Source organism: Grammomys surdaster, unplaced genomic scaffold, assembly GCF_004785775.1.
Source record: "Grammomys surdaster isolate TR1022 unplaced genomic scaffold, NIH_TR_1.0 278, whole genome shotgun sequence".
Taxonomy (NCBI): Eukaryota; Metazoa; Chordata; class Mammalia; order Rodentia; family Muridae; genus Grammomys; species Grammomys surdaster.
Genome location: NW_021604719.1, coordinates 7,200,309 through 7,221,906, shown reverse-complemented (window position 1 = coordinate 7,221,906; position 21,598 = coordinate 7,200,309). Strand labels below are relative to the sequence as shown.

General features: G+C 38.7%; 1 protein-coding gene across 1 annotated transcript in view; it reads left to right on the top strand.

Moving 5' to 3' along the window:
- The window catches only part of Dtwd2 (DTW domain containing 2), an 80,059-nt gene extending 65,763 nt beyond the window's left edge, over nucleotides 1–14,296 (top strand). Inside the window, exons 6-7 of the mRNA XM_028777160.1 lie at nucleotides 3,837–3,965; nucleotides 12,737–14,296. Of these exons, the coding sequence (XP_028632993.1) occupies nucleotides 3,837–3,965; nucleotides 12,737–12,907 (300 nt within the window). The 3' untranslated portion in view covers nucleotides 12,908–14,296. The remainder of the gene's footprint in view (nucleotides 1–3,836; nucleotides 3,966–12,736) is intronic.
- The last annotated feature ends 7,302 nt before the right edge of the window (nucleotides 14,297–21,598 follow it).

Below are 21,598 nucleotides of genomic sequence, written 5' to 3'. Positions count from 1 at the left end.
AAAACTCATTGAGTCAGGTAACCCACACTTAGAAAAGACAAACATGGTATGTATTTCTTATACTTTGGTGTTAGCTGTTAAGTCTTTGATAAGCAAACTATAATCCACAGAGGATAGGTGTAGAGTAAGGGACTAGGGAGGGATGGAAGGATAGATCGACTTAGGAAGAGGAAATAGAATAATTAATTTTAGATGGATGTGGGGGGGGCTGGAATGGGAGAATCAGAAAGGACGGGGAAGCTAAGAAAGAGACGAGGGAAGGAATATAATAAGGAACAGCTAAAACTAAGGGCCATCAGAGAGGTTGTATGAAAACCTAATACAATAGAAGCTTCCTGAGGAATATGTATGTGCAAAGGTTATCTAAATGAAATAAGCAAATAGCAGGGGAGATGGAATGCCAACTGGACATCTCTTATCACCATGAAGCTCCCAGTACTAGGAATGGGTTACATCTCTTTGAGTTATTGGCCAAAGGGGCCCCAAACAACTTAGGCTATTGCCAAGGCAATTGGCTGCTCTCCAGTAACTGATGACAGGACCCGGTTGCTGAAGTCAACACCTATACAACTAATTGAACACAGAGAGCTGGTATCTGTGTAGAGTGTTCATACTACAGAGTAGTGTTCATGGTACTGAAAGGTACTTTGCACGCTATCAAAGGAGAAAAGTAGACACCAATCCAGCTACAAAGCTTGTGACTGATTAAGAATGATCTTCCTGCAAGATATATTGGTATAATAGTGGTACAGAGCTTGTGGGCATAACCAATATCTCATTGGATTAAAGGGCCATCCCATGAGGTGGAACCCATCCTTAACCAGGCTCAGGAGGCCAAGAACCTAAGCCTGGATAGGTCAGGGACCTAAATACCAAATATCACTGTTTTGCTGAAGGAATGTAGCAATAAAATGACTCCTAATTACATTCTGCTATACTGTAGGTCAATTCCTTCCTCAGTTTTCATCAGAGAAGCTTCTTCCTGCAGCAGATGAGAATAATTACAGAAACGCATAGCCAGACAATGTGCAGAGAGAGAGAGAGAGACCTTGGAACACTCAGCCTTAAACAAGATGTCTTCATCAAATCCTTCTCAGGCCTCAGGGAACCCTGTGGAAAAGGAAGAGGAAGGAGTCTAAGAGCCTGAGGAGATGAGGTACACCAAGGACACAAGGCCTACTGAATACAACAGATGCACATGTGAACCCACAGAGACTGAGGCAGAATGCACAGAGCCTGCAGGGGTCTGTACCGGCTGGGTTCCAGTGATGAGAGGAAGTCTGTCTAACTCAGCAGCCATCTCCAATTATTAACCATTCACAGATGAATTAGACTTTCTTTGAACATGTAAACATAGAACATTTATATCCAAGTTCACAATACGAGATTTCTTGCCCCAAATTGAGAGGTTAAAATTTATATATGGAAGTCCTCAAAAACATTCTTTACACAATCAATGTAAACACTGTCACATCCTTCCCCAGGAAAGACATTATGAATCATATAAGTGAAAAATCTCAGTCCCCTGCATTTCCTTAAGAGTTTTCTAGATCATTCTACATAGAAGGGAAGGCGGGGATGAAAGAAGGGGGGATAATAATGGGATGTAAATTAATTAAAGAAAAAATTATCAGCCAACAGAACTTTCATGTTTAAATGCCTGAATAGATTTATATTTAACAGTTATTTTCTTTTTCTACACTGAATTTTTCTTGTATCACATCTTAATTTAGTCAAAGAAGTAACATGTTTGTTTTTGTACTGTTTTTCTAGTATCCCCCCCCCTCTCTCACACACACACACAGAGAAAAAACGGTAGTTTTTTTTGTTTAACATAATGCTTTTCTTTTGTATCTGTTTTTATTACAAATGTCACAATTTCATTTCTTTGTTTAGAACTACATAAAATTTCATTGTATATATGTACCATGTTTCTTAAAGTTTACAGTTTCTATTTTTTTTTTATATTTAAACTCATGTTTTTCATGTTTTCCTTTTATTAAAATAGATTTTCCCCTTTATGTACATAATATGTACTGATTAGGGTTTCCCTCCCTCTTTTCCTCCTGTTTCCTCCCTATCTTCTCTTCCATCCAGATCTGTCCACTTTGTATCTCTCATTAGAAAACAATTAGGCTTCTAAGAGATAATAATACAATATAATAAAACAAAAACTAATATATTGGAATAGGACAAAAGAAACACAAGGAAAAGAGCCTGAGAAAAGACAAGAAACAGATATAAAGTCAGAGACCCACTCATTCACATACTCAGAAATTTCACAAAACACTAAAATGAAAACCATAATAGGTTTCATTTCATAAGAGGACCTGTAGGGTAAAAAGAGAGAAAATATAAAAACCAAGAATTTTTAAAAAAGAGAGGCCTTAACACAATATGAGATAGCTAACCTCCAAAGATGCCATGGAGTTCATTTTCTGTTGGCCACTGACCACCGGGCATGCAGCCTGTACTTAAGAGTAATTTTCTCCCCAGTGAGATTCTCTTGGAGAAAATTAAACTTCCATTTACAAATGGTTATCAATTGGAAATAAGGGTTAATGGTGGGGGATGAGTGAGCTTCTTTTAGCTCTAACCCTAACTGGTACAGACCCATGCAGGCACTATGCATACTACTGTAGGAATGTAGGAATTTCAGGTCTCAAGAATCTCAGGTTTTGGTAAACTCAAGAATTAACTGCCCTAGGAGACACATCCTGGGAGAAGCACATTCTAGAGACTAAGAGGGGCCCAAGATAAGAGTTTAACAGGGGGATGAGCCTTTAACACAGTAAACCTGGGTAAACAGAAGCCACTTAAGCTAACCCTCTTTGTTATCAAAGATAAGGTGCAAATTTGAGTTACTTAGAAACTGGGCCTGGGAACAGAAACCAGACATGGGAACGACTGTTTGGAATCTTCTATGGTTATTGTTTAAAAAGTAATTAACTGTCCTTGTAAATTCTGTGAAAATGGTATATAAAAACTGCCTTTAGCTTTAGTTCGGGGTTCCTCTTGTCTGCATACAGAGGGAACCCTAGTATACTGGTTATCATCTTACTATCAATAAACCTCATGTTATTACAGCGAATCCTGTCCGTGAGTGTTTCTGGGGGAGCACATCCCCTGGTCTTGGATCTTTAGGTCCAACACTACCTCAGTCTGTGAGTTCATCTGTGCGTTCATCCTGTTGACTTACAAGGCCTTGTTTCCTTGCTGTTCTCTGTACTCTCTGGTTCTTACACTCTTTCTGCCTCCTCTCCCACAGGTCCCCTGACCTCCGAGGGGAGGGATTTGGTGGAGACATGTCCTTTAGGACTGATTGCTCCAAGATTTCTCATGCTCTCTGTATATTGTCTGACTGTAGACCTCTGTGTTTGAATATAATGATGTTAGTTTTCTGGGGAAATAAGGAGAGGCAGTATTCAAGACTGAGTTGTGGGCTTCCTGCATGCCCACCAAGGGCCTGACACTGAGCTGTATCCCTAGTCTCATGTTAATTTTTTCCCTGTTTTAAGCTACTCATTGGATCATGTGAGCACTTTCCCTTGTACCTGTTAGCTATTCTTTTGTGAAATGTGTACTTCTTGTCCTTACTGGAAGGTATGTAGAAATTTGAATGTATTATGGGTAGCCTTCTTTCTCAGATATCTTTTTGTAGCTAGACTTTTCTGCTATTCAGTAGTAACAACTAAGATAAGTGCAAAGATACTAATATGCTTAGTATTTCTAAAGTTGCAATTTTAGGAGGAAGGTGAACAGTATTTAAAATATAGATTTCATAATTTTAAATTTAAGATGAAAATTAGATTTTATTACTTTTCTTTTGGTTTTAGGTGCAGTTAAAAACTAGCGTTTGTAGTCAGTATGTAATTCGGATGCAACCAACAAACAGGTGCCTTTCTACCCTGGAGTGTGCTGCTGTTGCTCTTTCCATCTTGGAGAAAAACAATTGCATTCAAGAGGTATGTGGAAGTCATTAATTTTAAAAGTAGGGTTAGATTTTATTAAGAAAATTTAGATAGGCATAACTTGTAAATTGTGTAAGTCAAATGACAAGTGGAGTATATCTGCAGTAGATATTTATGAGCTTTCGTAATCTTCTTCCCCTCTGGTATTTTACTGTGTTGGTTTAGCATTCCAGATTGCATTATTTAAATAATTCCACTAAGCTGTGCAAACAACATTTTTAATATGCTAAGTAGGACAACATTCAATAGAGGTTTTGAGCTGGATTTTTTCCTTTACTATTCTCTACTTCTTTTTTTTTTTAGTAATTTGTATTCTTGGTGATCAACTTTTTTCTTTTTAATTAGAAGAACATTCTCCAGCAACATTCCTTGTTTGCATTGGTGCCTTTATTTGAGGACATCTGCTAATGTTCTCTTTACTTTATAAAACTTGCTTAGAGTGTAAAATAGGTACTTGTATGGATAGAAATGTCCATAGAATATGAAAAGGATTTAACGTATTATCAGCATTATATTTCCCATGAAATTCTAATGATTTTTTTACACCTATGAGCAATAATCATCAGCAGAGAATAACATTTCAGTGAACTTAGTAATATCTCAACTTTTTGGGACATTTTAGAAACTTTGCATTTAAAGCAAAAGAAAAGTATCATAAATAAATATTTAAGGTAGGTTATGAAAAATAAGTGAACTATTATTTCTTACTCAGGACAAAAAAAGTCAGAGGATGACAGTTATAAACAAATGGAGTTAGTTGATGACTCCTTTAACACACATACTCCCCCACAGGTACATACATGCATGTGTGTGCATACAGCATTCTTCCTGCCTCTTCTTTCTCTCATTGTAGAGTGTTTTTACTGTTATGAGATAATGCCTTACCCATGAGTAAAATTTCAGCAGTGAATACAACCTAGTGCAGAGTAGCTGGAAGCCACAGACATTAACCTTGAAGAAAACAATAAAAAAGATCCCCAGGAGAAGAACAGTTAAAGAGTGAAGGTAGCCAAGGTTGAGTGCTTTGTCCCTCTGGGGCACTGAGCTATGGAGTCTGAGAGTTGGAGGCTAGCTTCTTTTGTTGGAAGTTGTGTTTCATAACAAAGCTTTCTCTGAATGTGTATATAGACAGTTTCAGGTAAACAGTTTAATTCCCCCATATTGTCTTTGAGAATAACACAACAATCCTAGATCTGTGTTTTGAATGACCAAGATGTTCCGGAATGTGTCCCTTTCTTCGTTACCATCACTTTCCTCTGTCTGTGTAACTTTATTTACATTTGTTCACTACTTTTTCTTCTTCTTTTTTTTTTAAATATTTGTAATCTTTGTTTTTATTTTTTTAAAGATTTATTTATTTTATTTATGAGTACACTGTAGCTGTCTTCAGACACACCAGAAGAGGGCATCGAATCTCATTATGGATGGTTGTGAGCCACCATGTGGTTGCTGGGATTTGAACTCAGGACCTCTGGAAGAGCAGTCAGTGCTCTTAACTGCTGAGCCATCTCTCCAGCCCTACTGAGCCATCTCTCCAGCCCTACTTTTTCTTCTTAATGAAACCGGAAACATTCAAGGATGACAGAGAGCTAATATTGGTTCCTGCTAAATTAGCTGTAATGGTTTATGATATATCTTAAATTAAAAGAGGACTCCTTATCATGACTACACAAGACTTGGATAACTAGGTTCTAAGTATAGTATCTGAGAATAAGCAGTGGCTAACATACGTGTGATGGGATTGCACATGTTCCTCCTAATGGATGGATTGAATATAAACTTTCATAATAACAATGAGGGCCTCGAACCTTTATTCTGTTTACTTCAGCCTTCATGGATAATCAAATCATAGTGGACAGGAGTAGAGAAACAATGTCTCACAACCATACTCATGACTTGGGTAATTCTAATATGATTGGTCATAGTATGAAGGAGAGATGTGTAAAGAAACATCTCAAGTTACTTAGTATAGAAGACAAATTTAGTCCCAATTTATAGTATAAGCTATTTCCTTGGAAAGTGAACCTTAAGGCCAATCGGTTAAAAATTAATTACAAAATATAAGTAGCACACTTCTTTGTGGAACACAGTTACTGTCTTTTACAGCAAAGAGTGTATTACTTTCTTCCATGGGAGAAAAGCTATGGTATATTTCTACTAGAAAATCTTGAGATCATGGAAAACAGCAAAATATTGTATGCCTTCATTCCATAGCCATCAGGCTTCTAAGAATTAACCAACTTGATGTAACACTGATTTTCAGTCTTTAGTTCATACCCATTCTTTATGCTATAGCAACGTCCAAGCACAGGAAGTAGCAGTAAGTAAAAGGCCATGGGAATGTGCCTACAGGAGGGAGCACAGTGCAGGCTTAGAGATCAGTTTGAATTGTGACTTTACCACCAGTTTTCAGTATGGCTCCCTGGGGCTTATGGCATCATCTCTCTTTGTATTGTTTTTCCTTTTAAACTTATATAAGAATGGTTACATAGCCTTAGAACGTAGCTCAGTGGGAGAGAACTTGCCTAATATTTTCTGTCTCCATTACTGAAAAAAGATTACCTTACTGTTGAGTGAGATGTATTGTCAGTGCACGCACCTTTGCCTTTTTGTGCCCCTATAGATGGTTGTGCATCTATAGAAGTTTAAATTACAACTTGATGAGTTTTATTAGTCTACTACAATATTTACAATGGGGCCTTCAGCTTCTGGTTTATTTTTGTTTCAAGCTCTTCTTTTATGTGGGGATTTTTACCTTATAGAATGTCAAAGAAAGAAGTGAAAAGAGCTTTTAGCTGCATGTCTATTTAAGGACCTTAGCTCTGTCTAGCATCAGTGATTGCTGAGAATGGCCCCTTGAAAGCTGTGACCACACACATGCAGACAAAAGGATTCACATAACACTCATTCACCCCAAGTAAACACTTTGAAGCAGACTTGTTTTATAAATAGGATTTTCTCATGTACTCTCACCCAGTCTGGTAATTTTTCTTTATATAGAAACACTATGATTTACTGAACATCAAGTAGTGGTTTCAATATTGTAATTGTTGGGGTCCAGTATGTCATCTTACTGTTTATTATGATAATAACTATATCAGGTGGACCTTATTTACTTACCTTGAAGCACATAACTAGTATGTGATAGTATCATAAAGGTAGGCTATAGTAAATAAAGAGGTATAATTTTATGTCTCTTCCCATGTTGCTTGTCCAGTGGGAGTGCTCAGAGAGCCTCTGCTCATGCAGTTGTGTAGGGACCTAGCTTTATGGAAAACTACCTTGAAGTCTTTCCACTTGGTTAAAGAAGAGGCAAGAAAAATAGTAAATTCTGCTTTACTTGTAATGCTTCCACCCAAAGATGACATACAACACTTGAGCTCATGTTTCATTAATTAAGTCTACTTGATCTGTGTTGCTCTGAACAAAAGCAACTCAGAGAGGAAAGTTTATTTTAATTTAAAGATTACAGTCCATCATTGAGGGAAATCAGGACAGAATCTCAAGTAGGAATTTAAAGTGGAAACTATGGAGGAATGCTTCTTTGTTGGCTCACACACAGGTGCAAACCTAACAGACTTTCTTATATATTCCAGCATCATCTGTCCAAACCATGGTATCACCAACAGTGGTTGGCACCTCTAATAGCCATTAACCAAGACAACCCACCACAGGCATACCCTCAGGAGAGTCTCATCTGGACATTTCTTCTGTTGAGAGTCCCTTTACAGATGACTCTAGGCTCTGTCAAGTTGACAATAAAAACTAAGTAGGATGGTGATCTTAGCTAACTTCTAAAGGGATAAAAAATGTAAACTGATTTTTTTTTACCAAAACAAAAGATGACTTTATTATTAGTGGCCACCACAGAGATAAAATGGGGGTCTGGTTTAGTTCTTTCTATTATTTAAATCAATTTGATAGAGTCTTATCTTTGAATATCAAAGTTGGAGGTGTTTTGGCCATAAAGAAGATTAGCATTATTCAGTCTATGAAAAGCCTAATAAATGTCAGAAAATGAAGAGACTTTTCAGTTGCTTTTATCTGTTTATAGTCTTATCCATGTTTCCTAGAGACCTATGGTGTTTTATCATCTAGTTTGTACATTGGGTTGTTTATTAAGTAACATAAATATATTTCTCTACTTTGTTTCCTATCTTTCTTATAAAGAAATAATTAAAACCTTCCTAATGGGCTTTCTACAATAGTAAAGCATGCACTAATACTGTGTAGACGTGTCCAAAATATTTGCGTGGTGATTTGAATATGTTTAGTCCAGGGAGTGGAACTGTTGGAATAGATGTTGTCATGTTGTAGGATATGTTTTACTGTGGGCATGGGCTTTAAGACCTTCCTCCTAGTGGCCTGGAAGCCAGTCTTCTCCTAGAGGCTAGAATTCTCAGCACCTCCTGCACCATGCATGCCTGGATGCTGCCATGTTTCAGTCTTGATGATAATGGACTGAGAACCTCTGAACCTGTGAGCCAGCCTGAACTAAATGTTGTCCTTATAGCACTTGCCTTGGTCATAGTGTCTGTTCACAACAGTAAAATCCTAAGACAGACATTGGTACCAGGAGTGGGGAATTTCTGTGATAGGCCTGACCATGCTTTTGTTTGGAAGACTGTGGATTTTGGGACTTTGGAAAGCAGTGGAATGCTTTAAGTGAGGCTTAATGGGCCATCCTAGTAGGAATATGGAAGACATTGTTGATGATTTGAACTGTGAAGATCTGATCTAAGAGGTTTCAGTAGAGGAGAATTTCAGTATGTGGCTACTGTTTTTGTGGTATTTTGGTGAAGAATGTGGCTGATTTTTGATATTGTCTGAAGAGTCCTGAAGTTAAGGTAAAGAGATTTATATTGACTGCATAGACAAAGGAAGTCTCAAAAAGCCCAGCACAGATTTTGTTCTCTGGTTTTTAATCTCATGAAGAGTATTCTGATCAAGCATAGCAAGCCTAAATAGGAAAAATACAAAATATTATGGTTTAAGTATTAAAGGGACACCAGGAAGTGAAATGGAGCCAAATCCTGTGTTTAAGGAGATAAACAGATTAAGGGAGTGGTGACCTCAAGGCAAGATCCCACCTAGCTAAGCTTATTGCTTATGCTTGCAATTGAACAAGAAATAGTTATGTCATGTTATGTGTATTTATCTTGTTATTGTTTTCATTTAGACTTTTAATCTAAAAGTCTAATAAACTACAATCTAGAAATGAAAGGCACACTTGTGATCCAGATCTTGAGTCTGGAAGACAGACTTTTGATCCAGACCTTGAGGAATAGTGACCATGAAAAAGCTTAGGCCCAGGCTTGATGGTACACACCTTTAATCCCAGTAGACAAAGACAAGAAGATCCTTGAGTTCAGGGCCAGTCAGGGACAGAGCAAGTTCTAGGTGAAGAAAAGCTTAAGTCTAGGTGTGGTGGTAAATCCAGCATTCAGGAGACAGAGCCATGCAGATCTCTGGGTTCAAGGTCAGTCTACAGAACAAGTTCCAAGGAAGCCAAGTTTAGGCAGTAAGGGAGTTGGAAACAGAAACCTGATGATAGAATAAGGGGAGCCATGTTTCAGCCCCAGCAAAGAGCAGAACTCTGCAGCTTCAGCCATGTGGCACTGGCTTTAGAGTCAAGAATAGAAGGGCTACAAGGACAATTCATGCTGGTTAGCTGGAGCTAAGAAATTAGTAGTGATTAAGAAGAGACCAACATCAGTGAGATGAAATATTCTGGGAAGTGTTTTCTGAGACCACAAAGAAGCTGTTTTCCAGAGATAGCCAAGGTTATATACCTCGTGCTGCAGTTGGACTGGAATCACTCAGGTGGTACTGACTTTGAAGGCATGAAGGGATCAATGATATCAGTTGACATTTGGCACTGTGTGAGGCCAGAGAAGGCCATTGGTGAAGGTGGAGCCTCAGTTGCAGTTGATGGCTCAGGACGGAAGGGGTCATGCAAAGAAGTTGAGGCTTGGGCACCATGAAGAGAGCCTATAAGAGGTTATTGGTGAAGCCTAGTTGCAGTGAAAGACTCCAGCCAATTAGTGATGCCAGTACTGTGGGATGATCACTAAGAACAGCAGCAGCAATGGAGTGGAGTCAACCAGAGCCTCGAGTGCTACAGAGTGAAGAGCTGGAGAAGTGACTGAAGCCCTTTTGAGAAGCTCAGAAGATCGTATGTGGATCCCAGACATTGGAACAAGAAGCTATAAAGTTGAAAGTTGAAGTTGCCTTGGATACCCCAAGATGTTAGAGATGCCAGAGCTGTGGGATACCTGTCGAGGAAAGCTACAGTGGGGGTGGAAGCAGCCCAAAAGAATGAAGTTTGTTGCTGCTGAATGCTAGATCTGCCAGCAGCCGTCAACAAGGATGAAAGGAGCTGAAGATCTGAAGAGCGCTTTGACATTAGACATGGGGATGTAGAGTTTGGAGTTTGCCTAGCTGGTTTTCTGTCTTGCTTTGGTTCAGTATTTTTGAATTTATATGCGATTGCAGTTAAGAGACTGAATGAATTTCAGAAGAACCTTTGAACTTGGGGATTTTAACACTGTTGAGAGTGCTATAGACTAGGGTGAATTTTGAAGTTGTATTAAATGTATTTTGCATTTTGTTATGGATAGATATGGCTCCCATAAACTCATGTGTTTGAACAAGCCTATGGGGGCCAGGGAGTGGAATATGGTGGTTGGAATATGCTTGGTCCAGGGAGGTGTGTGGCCTTGTTGGAATAGGTGTTATCATGCTGTAGGATATGTTTCACTGTGGGCATGGGCTTTAAGACCCTCATCCTAGCTACCTGGAAGCCAGTGTGGCCTTCAGATGAAGATGTAGAGCTCTCAGCTTCTCCTGCACCATGCCTGTCTAGATGCTGCCATGCCTAGATAATAGAATGACTCTCTGAACCTGTAAGTCAGCCCCAATTAAATGTTGTCCTTATGAGAGTTGCCTTGGTCATAGTGTCTGTTCACAGCAGTAAAAAACTAAGATAATTTGTCTATTTTTTGTTGGGCTATGTGTGACGACACCATATAAAAACAGAAGCAGTGGTTAAGTCAATTTTTTAAAACTTGTTCTGTAAGTACAACATGCTGAAGTAGGCAGTCTTGAGTTATGAATGCAGCTTGGAAAGGACATCAAGAATCCAGATTTGTGGCTGGAGAGATGATTAAGCAGTTAAGAGCACTGGACATTCTCCCAGAGGACACAGCTTTGATTTCCAGTATCCACACAACAGCTCCTAACGTCTGGACCTTCGATCCCAAGGAATCTAATGACATCTTTCTGCTCTGTGGGTGCATAGATATACATGTAGGCAAAATACCCACACACATAAATAAACACAAAGGACACATGTTTCTACTGTCTGTTCATCATTCTTTGTGTTTAGTTTTAATCTTCATGATTACTACTAACTGGTCACGCTAGTGGTCCCACCTCTAACAATCATGTTTTTTGACAGAAGAGGGCAAAAAACGTGTGCTACCTAGGTGGGAGAGGAGGTCCTTGGTCCTGTGAAGGCTGAATGTCTCAATGTGGGGGAATTTGAAGGCGAGGAGGTGGGAGTGGGTGGGTGGGGGCCACATCCTCATAGAAGCAGGAGGATGGGGGATGGGATAGGGAGTTTCTGGGTGGGGGAAAATGGGGTAAGGGGAGAACATCTAAAATGTAAGTAAAATATCCAAAAAATTAATAATTTCCAAAAAATCAAAAACAAAAAATCAAAACATATGCTACCTGAATGTGTTGGCTTTGAGTGCTTCTAAAATCCCCATTCCATGTGACTTTTATTTACCTGTCATTATCATCGTTTTATTTAGTAGATGGACACAGTGCCTTCATGGATGCAATTTGGGTTCTATTAATAAAGATAAAAATAATGGGTGGGGAGAAGAAATTCACAGAGACTGCTATGGTGTTTTACCCTTTGTTATAAAGCAAAGACCCTTCTCCCATGTATTTTGTATATGTGGGGGGACTTTTTTTCACACAGATACTTGGAAAATTTTCTATTAATTTATCCCTTCTTAAAAATGATTCTTTAATGGTCTTTTCAACCAAAACCTTTGCTATTGTTATTTAAATGGTTTTGATAAGAAGCCTTACATCCAAAGAATCTGATCCAAAAATACTATATAATGTTTAAAATAATATATAATTTTGCTTTTCTTTTGACCATGATATATACAGCGTGTGTTCTTGTTGTATGGCAGCCTTCACCACCAGATTAACTTACATGTACATTTAGTTCATACTCTAGTATTGTATGCTTGGCTCTGCAGGAATTTGACTTTAGACAGGGTGTAAAATTACAGTATTTCAAATGAGCCACACACAACTCTGGCACCCATGTGTTGTCCATGGGTCACTGTGAGGAAGACTGCTGCCATCCTGGAATTGTTTGTGTCAGTGAGACATAGTAACTTGTGATTGAAAGTCAATTAATTTGATGTGCCCATCTTTATATCTAAATGTTTCCTTTTATATCTTGTTAATGGATTAAATTATTGTAATGACAAGTTTTAATTTTATTTAAACAAATTAGTGTATAAAACTTAATTCAGATTCCATTGCCTGTATAGAAAACCAGTAAAAAGCCTTTATAATTTGTTAATTTAGAAATATGTATGACGTGTTAGAACAGCCATTGCTCCTCACAGTTAAAGAAAATAATTGAAAAGGGCACATAAGTGTCTGTATTTGAAAGAAAGACGTAGATAGAATACAAGTTGCCAAAATACATTTTTAGTGTCTTTTTTTCTCAACAGACTCTGCTTCGCCCTCTTCAAGCTCTGTGTTCTTTCCAGCTTCAGCATGGTGCTCAGATTCGCCTCAGCAAGGAATATCTTCTGAAAAATGGATTATACCCCAAGCCAATGCCAAAGAACAAGCGTAAACTCAGGAAGATGGAGCTGTTAATGAACAGTGTCAAAATTTAACACTGTTGTCCCTGTGGTGCTAGTTTACCTGTCACTGGCTGACAAGACTGTCTTACATCTTCCCCAGTTTAGGCTTTTACTCTGAAGGAGGAATGTTGTTGGCCCATTCTTGTGCTGACGGATGAGGTCTGCTCTACAGCATCTTATGGTTCACTTCCATTGACTGTGAAAAGCAGTCTCACACTGTCTCTATTCTCTGTGTAGCCTGTAGACCAGGCTGGCCTCAAACTCAGAGATCCAGCTGCTTCTTCCTCCCAAGTTCTGGGGTGAAAAACATGCACCACCTCTGTCCAGCTACCATATTTGCTTTTAAACATGTGCTTCCAATCCTTTTTTTTTTTAAAAAAGATCTATTCAAAATACAATTACTTGCTAGTCTAGAGTAAGGACCTATTGTTTGTAAACTGAGGAAAATTGTGTCTGGGAACACGTTCCCGTCAGTGTTTATAGATACGTAGGTGTAGATCAGTGATGGCATATATCCCATGAAACTAATGTTTCAGCTTAGTGAACGAAATTCTGAGTGTGAAGTAACTGACACCGAGTGCTGTTTATTTTATTAAGTAGTGTAAAGAAACAGGGAAACTTTACTGTTTAGGGTTGTATGTGTACTCACAGAGTGTGACTTACATCTTCTGTTATTGTCTGAACTCCTATGGAGTCCATTTAATTTTAAAATTGCCTACATTCTCAATGGGAGATGCTGTACATAACTTTCAGTTTTTCAGTGTTTATTGAACAAGTTAAATGGTGGTAAGAGGGTTTTGATGAAATTTCTACATGGAAGTGACTGAAGTAAATTATAATACAGCTATCATTTTCAGAACATATTTCTATAAGTAGCTCCACTTACATTTTTTTAAGAGAAAGAAACTTTCAATGTGGAAGATACATTCCCGCACCTTATTTGAGAATATTTACTGATATTTTGTATAGTATAAGAGATATTTATACATTCTATATTTATATCCAGTTTACAGCTAAGCATACACTTTGGCAAGATCAAGATATTTCATTTTGATTGTTGTTCACGATTGCTAAAATTTCCAGAATCCAGTGTGAAAGTGGAAGAAAAAACCAAGCATGCATTTTAGTGGTGATTTTGATAAATACCTCTGTATGTGGCATGAACATACACCAGTTTCTGATTATTTTTATGCTCATTTGTTTATTATTGGCTAAGATCAGACACTCATTAAGAGCTTGGCTGGTCTCAATTAGAGTGCTAACAGATATGTAGCAAATTACAGAAAAATATTGAAATTTAGGTTTGTCTTCAATTGCTGACCTATATTTGCATTTAAAAATAAGTTGGTCTTTTATAACCTAAATGTCTAGTACCAGTTGATTATTTGTGTGATAATGAAAAAAACAGTATAATGTATAATAGTTTCTTAAGGAGTGAGTTAAAATCATCTCATAATTTTTTATGTTGGAAATAAACTTTATAAAATCCTTTGAGTGTTCTATTGCTCTTTAAGAACAATCAGACAAATGATACTATTTATCAATTTGTGTTTCCTATTTAGAATAACTTCTGTGTTTTAAATGTACTAAATTCTTAAATGCTTAAAGTTTATTACTTCGGCTATATGTTTTTTCTTATTTTTTAAAGAAGATATATTTAGATAGAAGAGAGATGGCAGATTTGAGATACTTGGCACTTTGCTGCATCTGTGAATCTAAACAGCATCAGATACATGGCTACAGGGAGTGGTGAGTGGCATGTAGAGTCAGTAGTTAAGCAGCAGACAGATGAGTCAGGAAAACAAGTTTAGATTGTAGAAGAAATTGGACCCTAAGGTAGTATGCCATTGAAGCTTTAAATACAAAAAAGAAAGGAGTGTTTTACTGAGCTCCACAGGTACTTAAATGGCATTTTTAAAAATGGCAATTTAAGGCAGATATCTGAAATGTGCGGCCTACATGGCACAGCAAGCAAATAGGGCAGAGGAGCCCACCTCCTCCTCAGTGTGCACACCCCTGCTGTGGGATCATCTTAGGGGAAGTCTTCAGGTCAATCCTTTTGGTTAAGAAAAGAAGAAATTTGCATTCTTTTATCCTCAAGCACCAAAGGCCTCCTGGCTGAGTGAGTGACCACTCTGATAAGCAGTGTAACCTAGGGAGCTGGCTGTGACTTGGACATAGGTCAATGACCCATTAGTACAGTACCGTTTGCAGGCCATGTTTCGAGGAGAGTGGTAGATGATTATATTAGGAAAGGCAGCCTGACTTCCAGAATAGGGAGATCACCTGTGCATGGATATGAGCAGGGTAGGAGGAGTCTGGTGTCACTGCAGGCACAGAACTCTCTTTCTAAATTCTTGATTTTTTGATAAAGTAATTTAAACTGAGAGTTTAAGTGGTAATCTGTTGATGTAAATATTTAAAAACAGCCACTGGCTCATGGCAACTATCTAAGCTGCAGAGGCTCTGCCGAGCTCAGCTGGCAGGAGGACAAGTGCATGCCCAGCTAGAAACTGCCAGCCAGAAACAATAGCCCTGCCACCTATGAGATGTCAGCATGGGAGATAGCTCTGCCAATCTTCCACACTGTCTCCTCAAGGCTGGTCATTGCCCAGACCATCCCGCCATCCATGTGGGCCCAGTAAGAAAATGAGACTCTTATGCTTAAATATTAATCAAAGGCTTTATATGTTTAGTAATGCTCAATAACAATATGCCCATAGAAAGAGAGTTGTTTCCCAATTAGCTAACCTAATTAAAAGTTATTACCCATGACTGCTCTCCATACCTGCGTGGCTCTCCATCGCTCCTACATCTCTGCTCTCCAGCTCCTCCTCTTCCTTTTCCTCTTCCTCTCCTTACTCCTCCCACCTTAGCTCCTCCTACAGGAATCGAGATACGGTTCCCTAGGATTAGAGAGAGAAAACAGTAGAACAGGTAAGCTGGAGATCTTGATAGCTGATGGAGTAGGGAGATGGTAAGTGGAGGAGGAAAGAAAGTTATATTTTTATACACTGGCCAAGATGAAATCAACTTTATCCCAGAAATGTAAGGATGATTCAACATATGTAGACCAGTAGATACAATTCACTATATAAATAGACTCAAGGACAGAAACCACATAATCATTACATGAAGAAAAAAGCCTTCAACAGTACCCCCATCCCCAAGTCTCATTATGGTGTATGTCCTGGGTAATCTAGTGAAACGGGTCATAGTACAACATAATGAAGGCTACCTACTAGACAACACAGGATAGCAAGCCCAGTGCCAGGAATGGGTAACTGCCTTTGGAGTTGTTGGCCTGTGAGGTCTCAGAGATCTCCAAACATTAAATGCTGTTGCCAATGTTCTCAGTTACATGTCAGAATTTGATGAGACCCTATTGCTGAAGACACTACATACTTGAATCAGAAAATGGAGAAACTAAGCTGGTATTGACCTGGAAGCTTCATCCCTCTGCCTAGCTTTCATGGTGCCAGGAGATGCTATACAGACTGCTGGAGGAGAAAAGTAGTCATCAGTTTCATCTATTTGTGAACTATGAGCTATAGTAATACTGGCCTGACAAGACTTGCCCACTGGTCTAATAGTGGCTTGAACATCAGTGGAGTAGCTAACCACTTCCTGATTGGATTTAAAATCCATTCCATAAGAGGGAACTCATACCTGTCAACATTATGGAGGTCAAGAATCTGTGACTAGAAAAGTCAGAGGGTAGAACCTACTACTATTATTGTACTAAAGTCTTACCATTATACCCACAGATTATTGAACCTCTTAAATGTTATCAGAAAAACTACTTTCCCCAGTAGATCATGATTAACACACAGAACCACAACTGATCAAGATGCAGAGAATACAAGACTGCAGAGTGTTCACCTCTAACTGACACGTCTGTATCACATACCCTCTTTTCAAGACTCAGGAGTTCATTGCAGAAGAGGGGACAGAAAAATTGTAAGAGCCAGAGATAGTAGATGACAATTTTTTATCAGATATCACCTTGTTTTTGAACATAGGAACTTGCAGTATACATGAGGCATGGGAAAAACTGAAGCCAGACCAAATCTCAGCATAGAGAGGGGAGATGGGCATGAAGTCTCACCCCTAACTGAAAAGCTCTTAGCAATTGGTAGCTCCTAGGAGATGTACATTTAATTTTCTCCGTGTGGCTCCTGGCAGGTCAATCATACTCCAGTGCATGGCCACACATTCAAGAGTATATGGGCAGCATAAGTTGGACTCAATGGATTTTTTTTTTATTATTACAAAGTGTTAAGTGAGTTGGAGGAGCTGAGGGAGGGAAGTTAATATGGTGAAAATGCATTGTATAAATTATTAAAGAACTGATAAACGAGGAAAAGAGAACAGAGGAGCATGTTGCTACATACCTGTAATCCTAGCATGGGTGAGGGGAAGAGGAAATAAGATGATCCTTGTGTCGTGTTGGCTGGATAGTCTAGCAGAATTGAGACTCTTTCTAATAAACAAACAAACAGAACATGACTGAGACCCAGCATTGATTTCTGACGTTAACATGTACATTTGCACCCCTGCCCCCAGATCCCGGATTACTCTTCTTTTAGAGTGACATGTGCCTTGGGCATGAAAAAAACATTCTACCTTTTCAGGTCAACCAAGGAGAACATATTTAACCTTAACATTATTCAGGTCAGCATAGGGATTTCTGTGTATCACCTAGAATTCAGCATCCATATTATGCTCCTTCTTTCTCTGGCTCTTACATTCTTTTAATCTCTTATTCTGCAGTGTTCTCTGAGCCTTGGAGGGGCTGTTATAGATGCCCAATTTGTGGCCAAACTTTAAACTGTCACTTATTGTCAGTACTTTGATCAGTTAAGAGTCTATATCACTGTCGCCCACTTAAAAATGAACCCCCTCCCAATAAATGTAAAAGAATCCTCAAAATTTCAGTGGCAAATATTACCAATTGATTAGACCACTACTAAAGACAGTCACTTAGCAATGAAGAACCACAAAAACAGCAACCATGAATACAACTTTCAAGAATTCTTAGGGATATGATAAAGATGTGAAACCTATGAATCATTGGGTAAAATGAGTCAAAATATAAATGGAAAACATATAAGACCTATTTCATGAAATTGTAGAAGAAAAGTCCTGAAATAATAGGGAAAAATGTGGACATTTAAATATAAAAGGTATTTAGAACTGAAATAGAAATGACAAAAAGGAACTCCAGGTCACAGAGCTAAAAATGCTGTAGGTCCTAGAAAGAGCCCTGCAAACTTCAAAAGAGAAGAGCCTGTTTCCAACGTTACAAGTTATATTAGACCTCTCAGCAGAAACCCCCAAAGTAGGACACACAAGACATTTCAAGTCATGAGAGTAAAAACATGCCAACCAAAGTTGTCCAGATAATATCCAATAAAATTATCCTTTTAAAATCAATGGAGAAGTAAAGACCTCCCAAGATAAGCACAGACTAATGTAATTCATGAACATAAGTATTGAAGAAAATATTGGAAGCAATCCTACATACAGAGGAGGAAGAGTCAGACATTATTTCAAGAAGGAAATTTCATGACTAGTTGAGTAGGTGAGCTTTAGGAAAGAAACAAACACATTCAGCCCAGCAAGCCAGAAAGCTAAAGATGCACAAGTGAGAAGGAAGGAACACAGTATTTGAATGAAGCAGAAAAGATTTACACGTTCTGATCTTTCTCAATAATGGTAACTGTAAATGGCCTTCAGTGTCCAAACCAAAGATACAGATAGATTTATGAAAACAATATCCAACTGGTTGTTTTCAAGAAGGCAGAGGGTGGGGGAGGAGAGGGGGTGGGATGATAGCAACCAAAACTAATGATGTATTATTTTTTTTAAAGTCATAAGGAAGCCAGATAGTAGGTAAGCTAACTAAAACCTCACAGCTGAGAGGTGGCTCCCTGGGCTATCATGCTTACATTAGGTAGATTCAGGTGATGTCGCCTCCCAGTCAATGTGGACAGATGACTGTTTTTTGTACCCTTTCACTACCCAAGTGGAGTCTTAATGTGAATTATCTGCGAAGACAAGTACATTTGCCCACATGTTTGATGAGAAACTCCTTAGGCAGCATTTCGTCTGAGCAGCACTGTGTGTGAGTTCTGGATCAGCCATCGTTAGTGGCCTGGAACAGCTATTGATTAAGTAGGCTAGAATGCAAGAAGAGTGGAGAGCTAGGGGAAGTCAGAGGCTGCTAGGCTGCACTCCTGTTGCTGATTGCATTATCTGACCTTCAGGGAGTGAAGGATGTGATTTTTTTCCCCCACCTTTCAGCTTTTAAGGTCCCCTGTATACCAATCCCAACAAGGATCTAACAAACAGGTTTTGGAGAAGTAGCTTCCAATTTAATCAAGTAAGCACTATAGTAGCCATTACACTTCCTCTCATAAATACACATCCTATACTTGTATCTTTTTTAACCAAATGTAACTTTTTATTAAGTGTACCAATAAAAGCATGCTTGTACCCACTGTAATGTAGATATGTGTAAAACAACTAACAATGTGTTAACTCCTCCCTGCAGGAGTTAATGTATCATGTCACTTTATCTATCTTTGCATGATGTTTATTTCTCTTTCAGCCAGGTTTCTTGATTTCTGTAATGTAAATACTGAAGTATAAAAGTATATAATAAATCACTACAAGGAGAGCTTCCATTTCATAAAAACGGAAGGAGAGAAAAACTGAAAACTTATCAAACTATATCAAACTAACGTAGTTATTATAGCTCTTCTCTCTATAGAACTCACTTTTGTAACTGAGCATACATGTTTATTTATATCCCCCTCCTAAACAGTCAACATTTTATGTGCCTTCAGCAAGCACTCCACAATTCATGTTTTTTCCCTATGGTGAGATAACCTTAACTTAAATTCTTGAGCTGGGTCACAGCTTGCGGAGGTGATATGAGAAGAAGACCAATATCCATAAATTGTATCATCTTGTTTACTCAGTGATTGAGATCCCTCTGCACTCAAGTTGCTTTTGGTGATAATTCACAAAGATCTTCACATTTAGTTATGAAAGATCCCCGGGGAAAGGAGACCCCTACTCAAGCCACGAGAGATTACGGCCACCCAAATGACCCACGAGAGACCAATCTTGATGTAACCAGCAAGAGATATATTTCAATCTGCGCACTGAGGCTGAGACCCTGTAACCCATGCAGGGGTAGAGGAACTCGACCCCTAGTGAGGGGAGTGTAGGATATTTAAAGGAGAAAACCACAAATCAGAAAGGGAGGGGGGTCACTGGAGAACTCCAGCAGACAATAGAACAGAAAGTCCAGGAGACAATATAACAGAAAGTCCCAACTCATTATTCAGTCTATACAACTCAGCATATGACAGATGTAACAGGGGTTCAAGAAACAGTTGCAGCAGGGGGGAAACATCCTGTTCATAAGGACTCAACCTTATTCAACCATATCTACCATCTATCTTGTAGTCAGCCAGGTTTCTGGAACATGAAGCCGCTGAGCTAGCTGACCTGCTCTCCCGGCTCTGTTTTACTGCTAGACTGTTAGAAGTAAAATTTCTATTAACCCTTCAGTTATGAACTGCTTCATAACAAAACACTTCACACTTGGTGCCCCAGAGCAACCACCATTTACTTGCTCATATTTCAACCCATGACACCAGCAGACTGACTTCTGTTGGGTTCTTGTAGCCTCCCATCAGTCTTTCTCAGGAACTCATGTGAAACAAGAGAAGCACTAAGGGATGCCGCTCGCTCATGTTAGTCCTTGAAGCTCCCCTTTGTGCTTGGCACTTTCCCTCGATGATCAGGATGAGTTAGTCAGCACTGTAGCCCTCCTATCTGCCTGTTGTTTTCCTGGCATGAGAAACCAATATAGTTGGGTGGAAGTCTCAGCTTCCAGTTTAATGAGCCACTGTTGTATCCCTTGTTGGATGCCTTCCTGCTTTGGAAATAAACAGTCTCTGTATCTGCTGTTTTTTAGGATCACTGGGACAGGAAACAGAAATTTTGCTTATTGATAAGACTTAAAGGAGGAATGATTCCTATTTTTATTTTCTGATTCCTGGAGCTATGACTCCTAAGCATAGGAGGTATGTCACTGTAAATTATTGCTCATTCAAAATGTGTACTACATCCTGGAGGACATTATTTCAGCCCTCTAGTTACCCCACAGTATGCCAAAATGAGTTTTCAAATGATCAACATTTTATCAGACCAGATGCTTCAGAGTGATGGAAAAATGTAGCCTGGTGCATTAATTGCATGTGTACAAGAGCCTGCTCCCAGCCTTCATTTGCTTAAAATGAGTTATTTAGTCCTAAATGGTGGTGATGTATGGAATATCATGGTAGTGAATTGAGATTTCTCTCAGTCGTTAGATTTTAGTATTGATAGAAGCTCTCAGGCTGGACAGACAAATCTGTGTCTGTAATAAATGCTTATACTATTGCATTCTATGATAGAAATGGTCCATTATAATCCATCTGCTGCTACATATATGGCTGATTTGGGCAAGAAATGGTGCTGGGTACCCTTAGTTTCTTTAGTTGAGTTTTAGGGCAATCAGCAGTAACTGTGCCCAGCAAATGGAAATTTATGTTGATAAGCCCATGTATAACTTGCATCCTGGTGTCCATTGTCAAATTTAGTTTGAGCCAGCTGGCCAAGTGTTAGCATAGTGATATGGGAAGAGGGCTAACACCCACACATTGT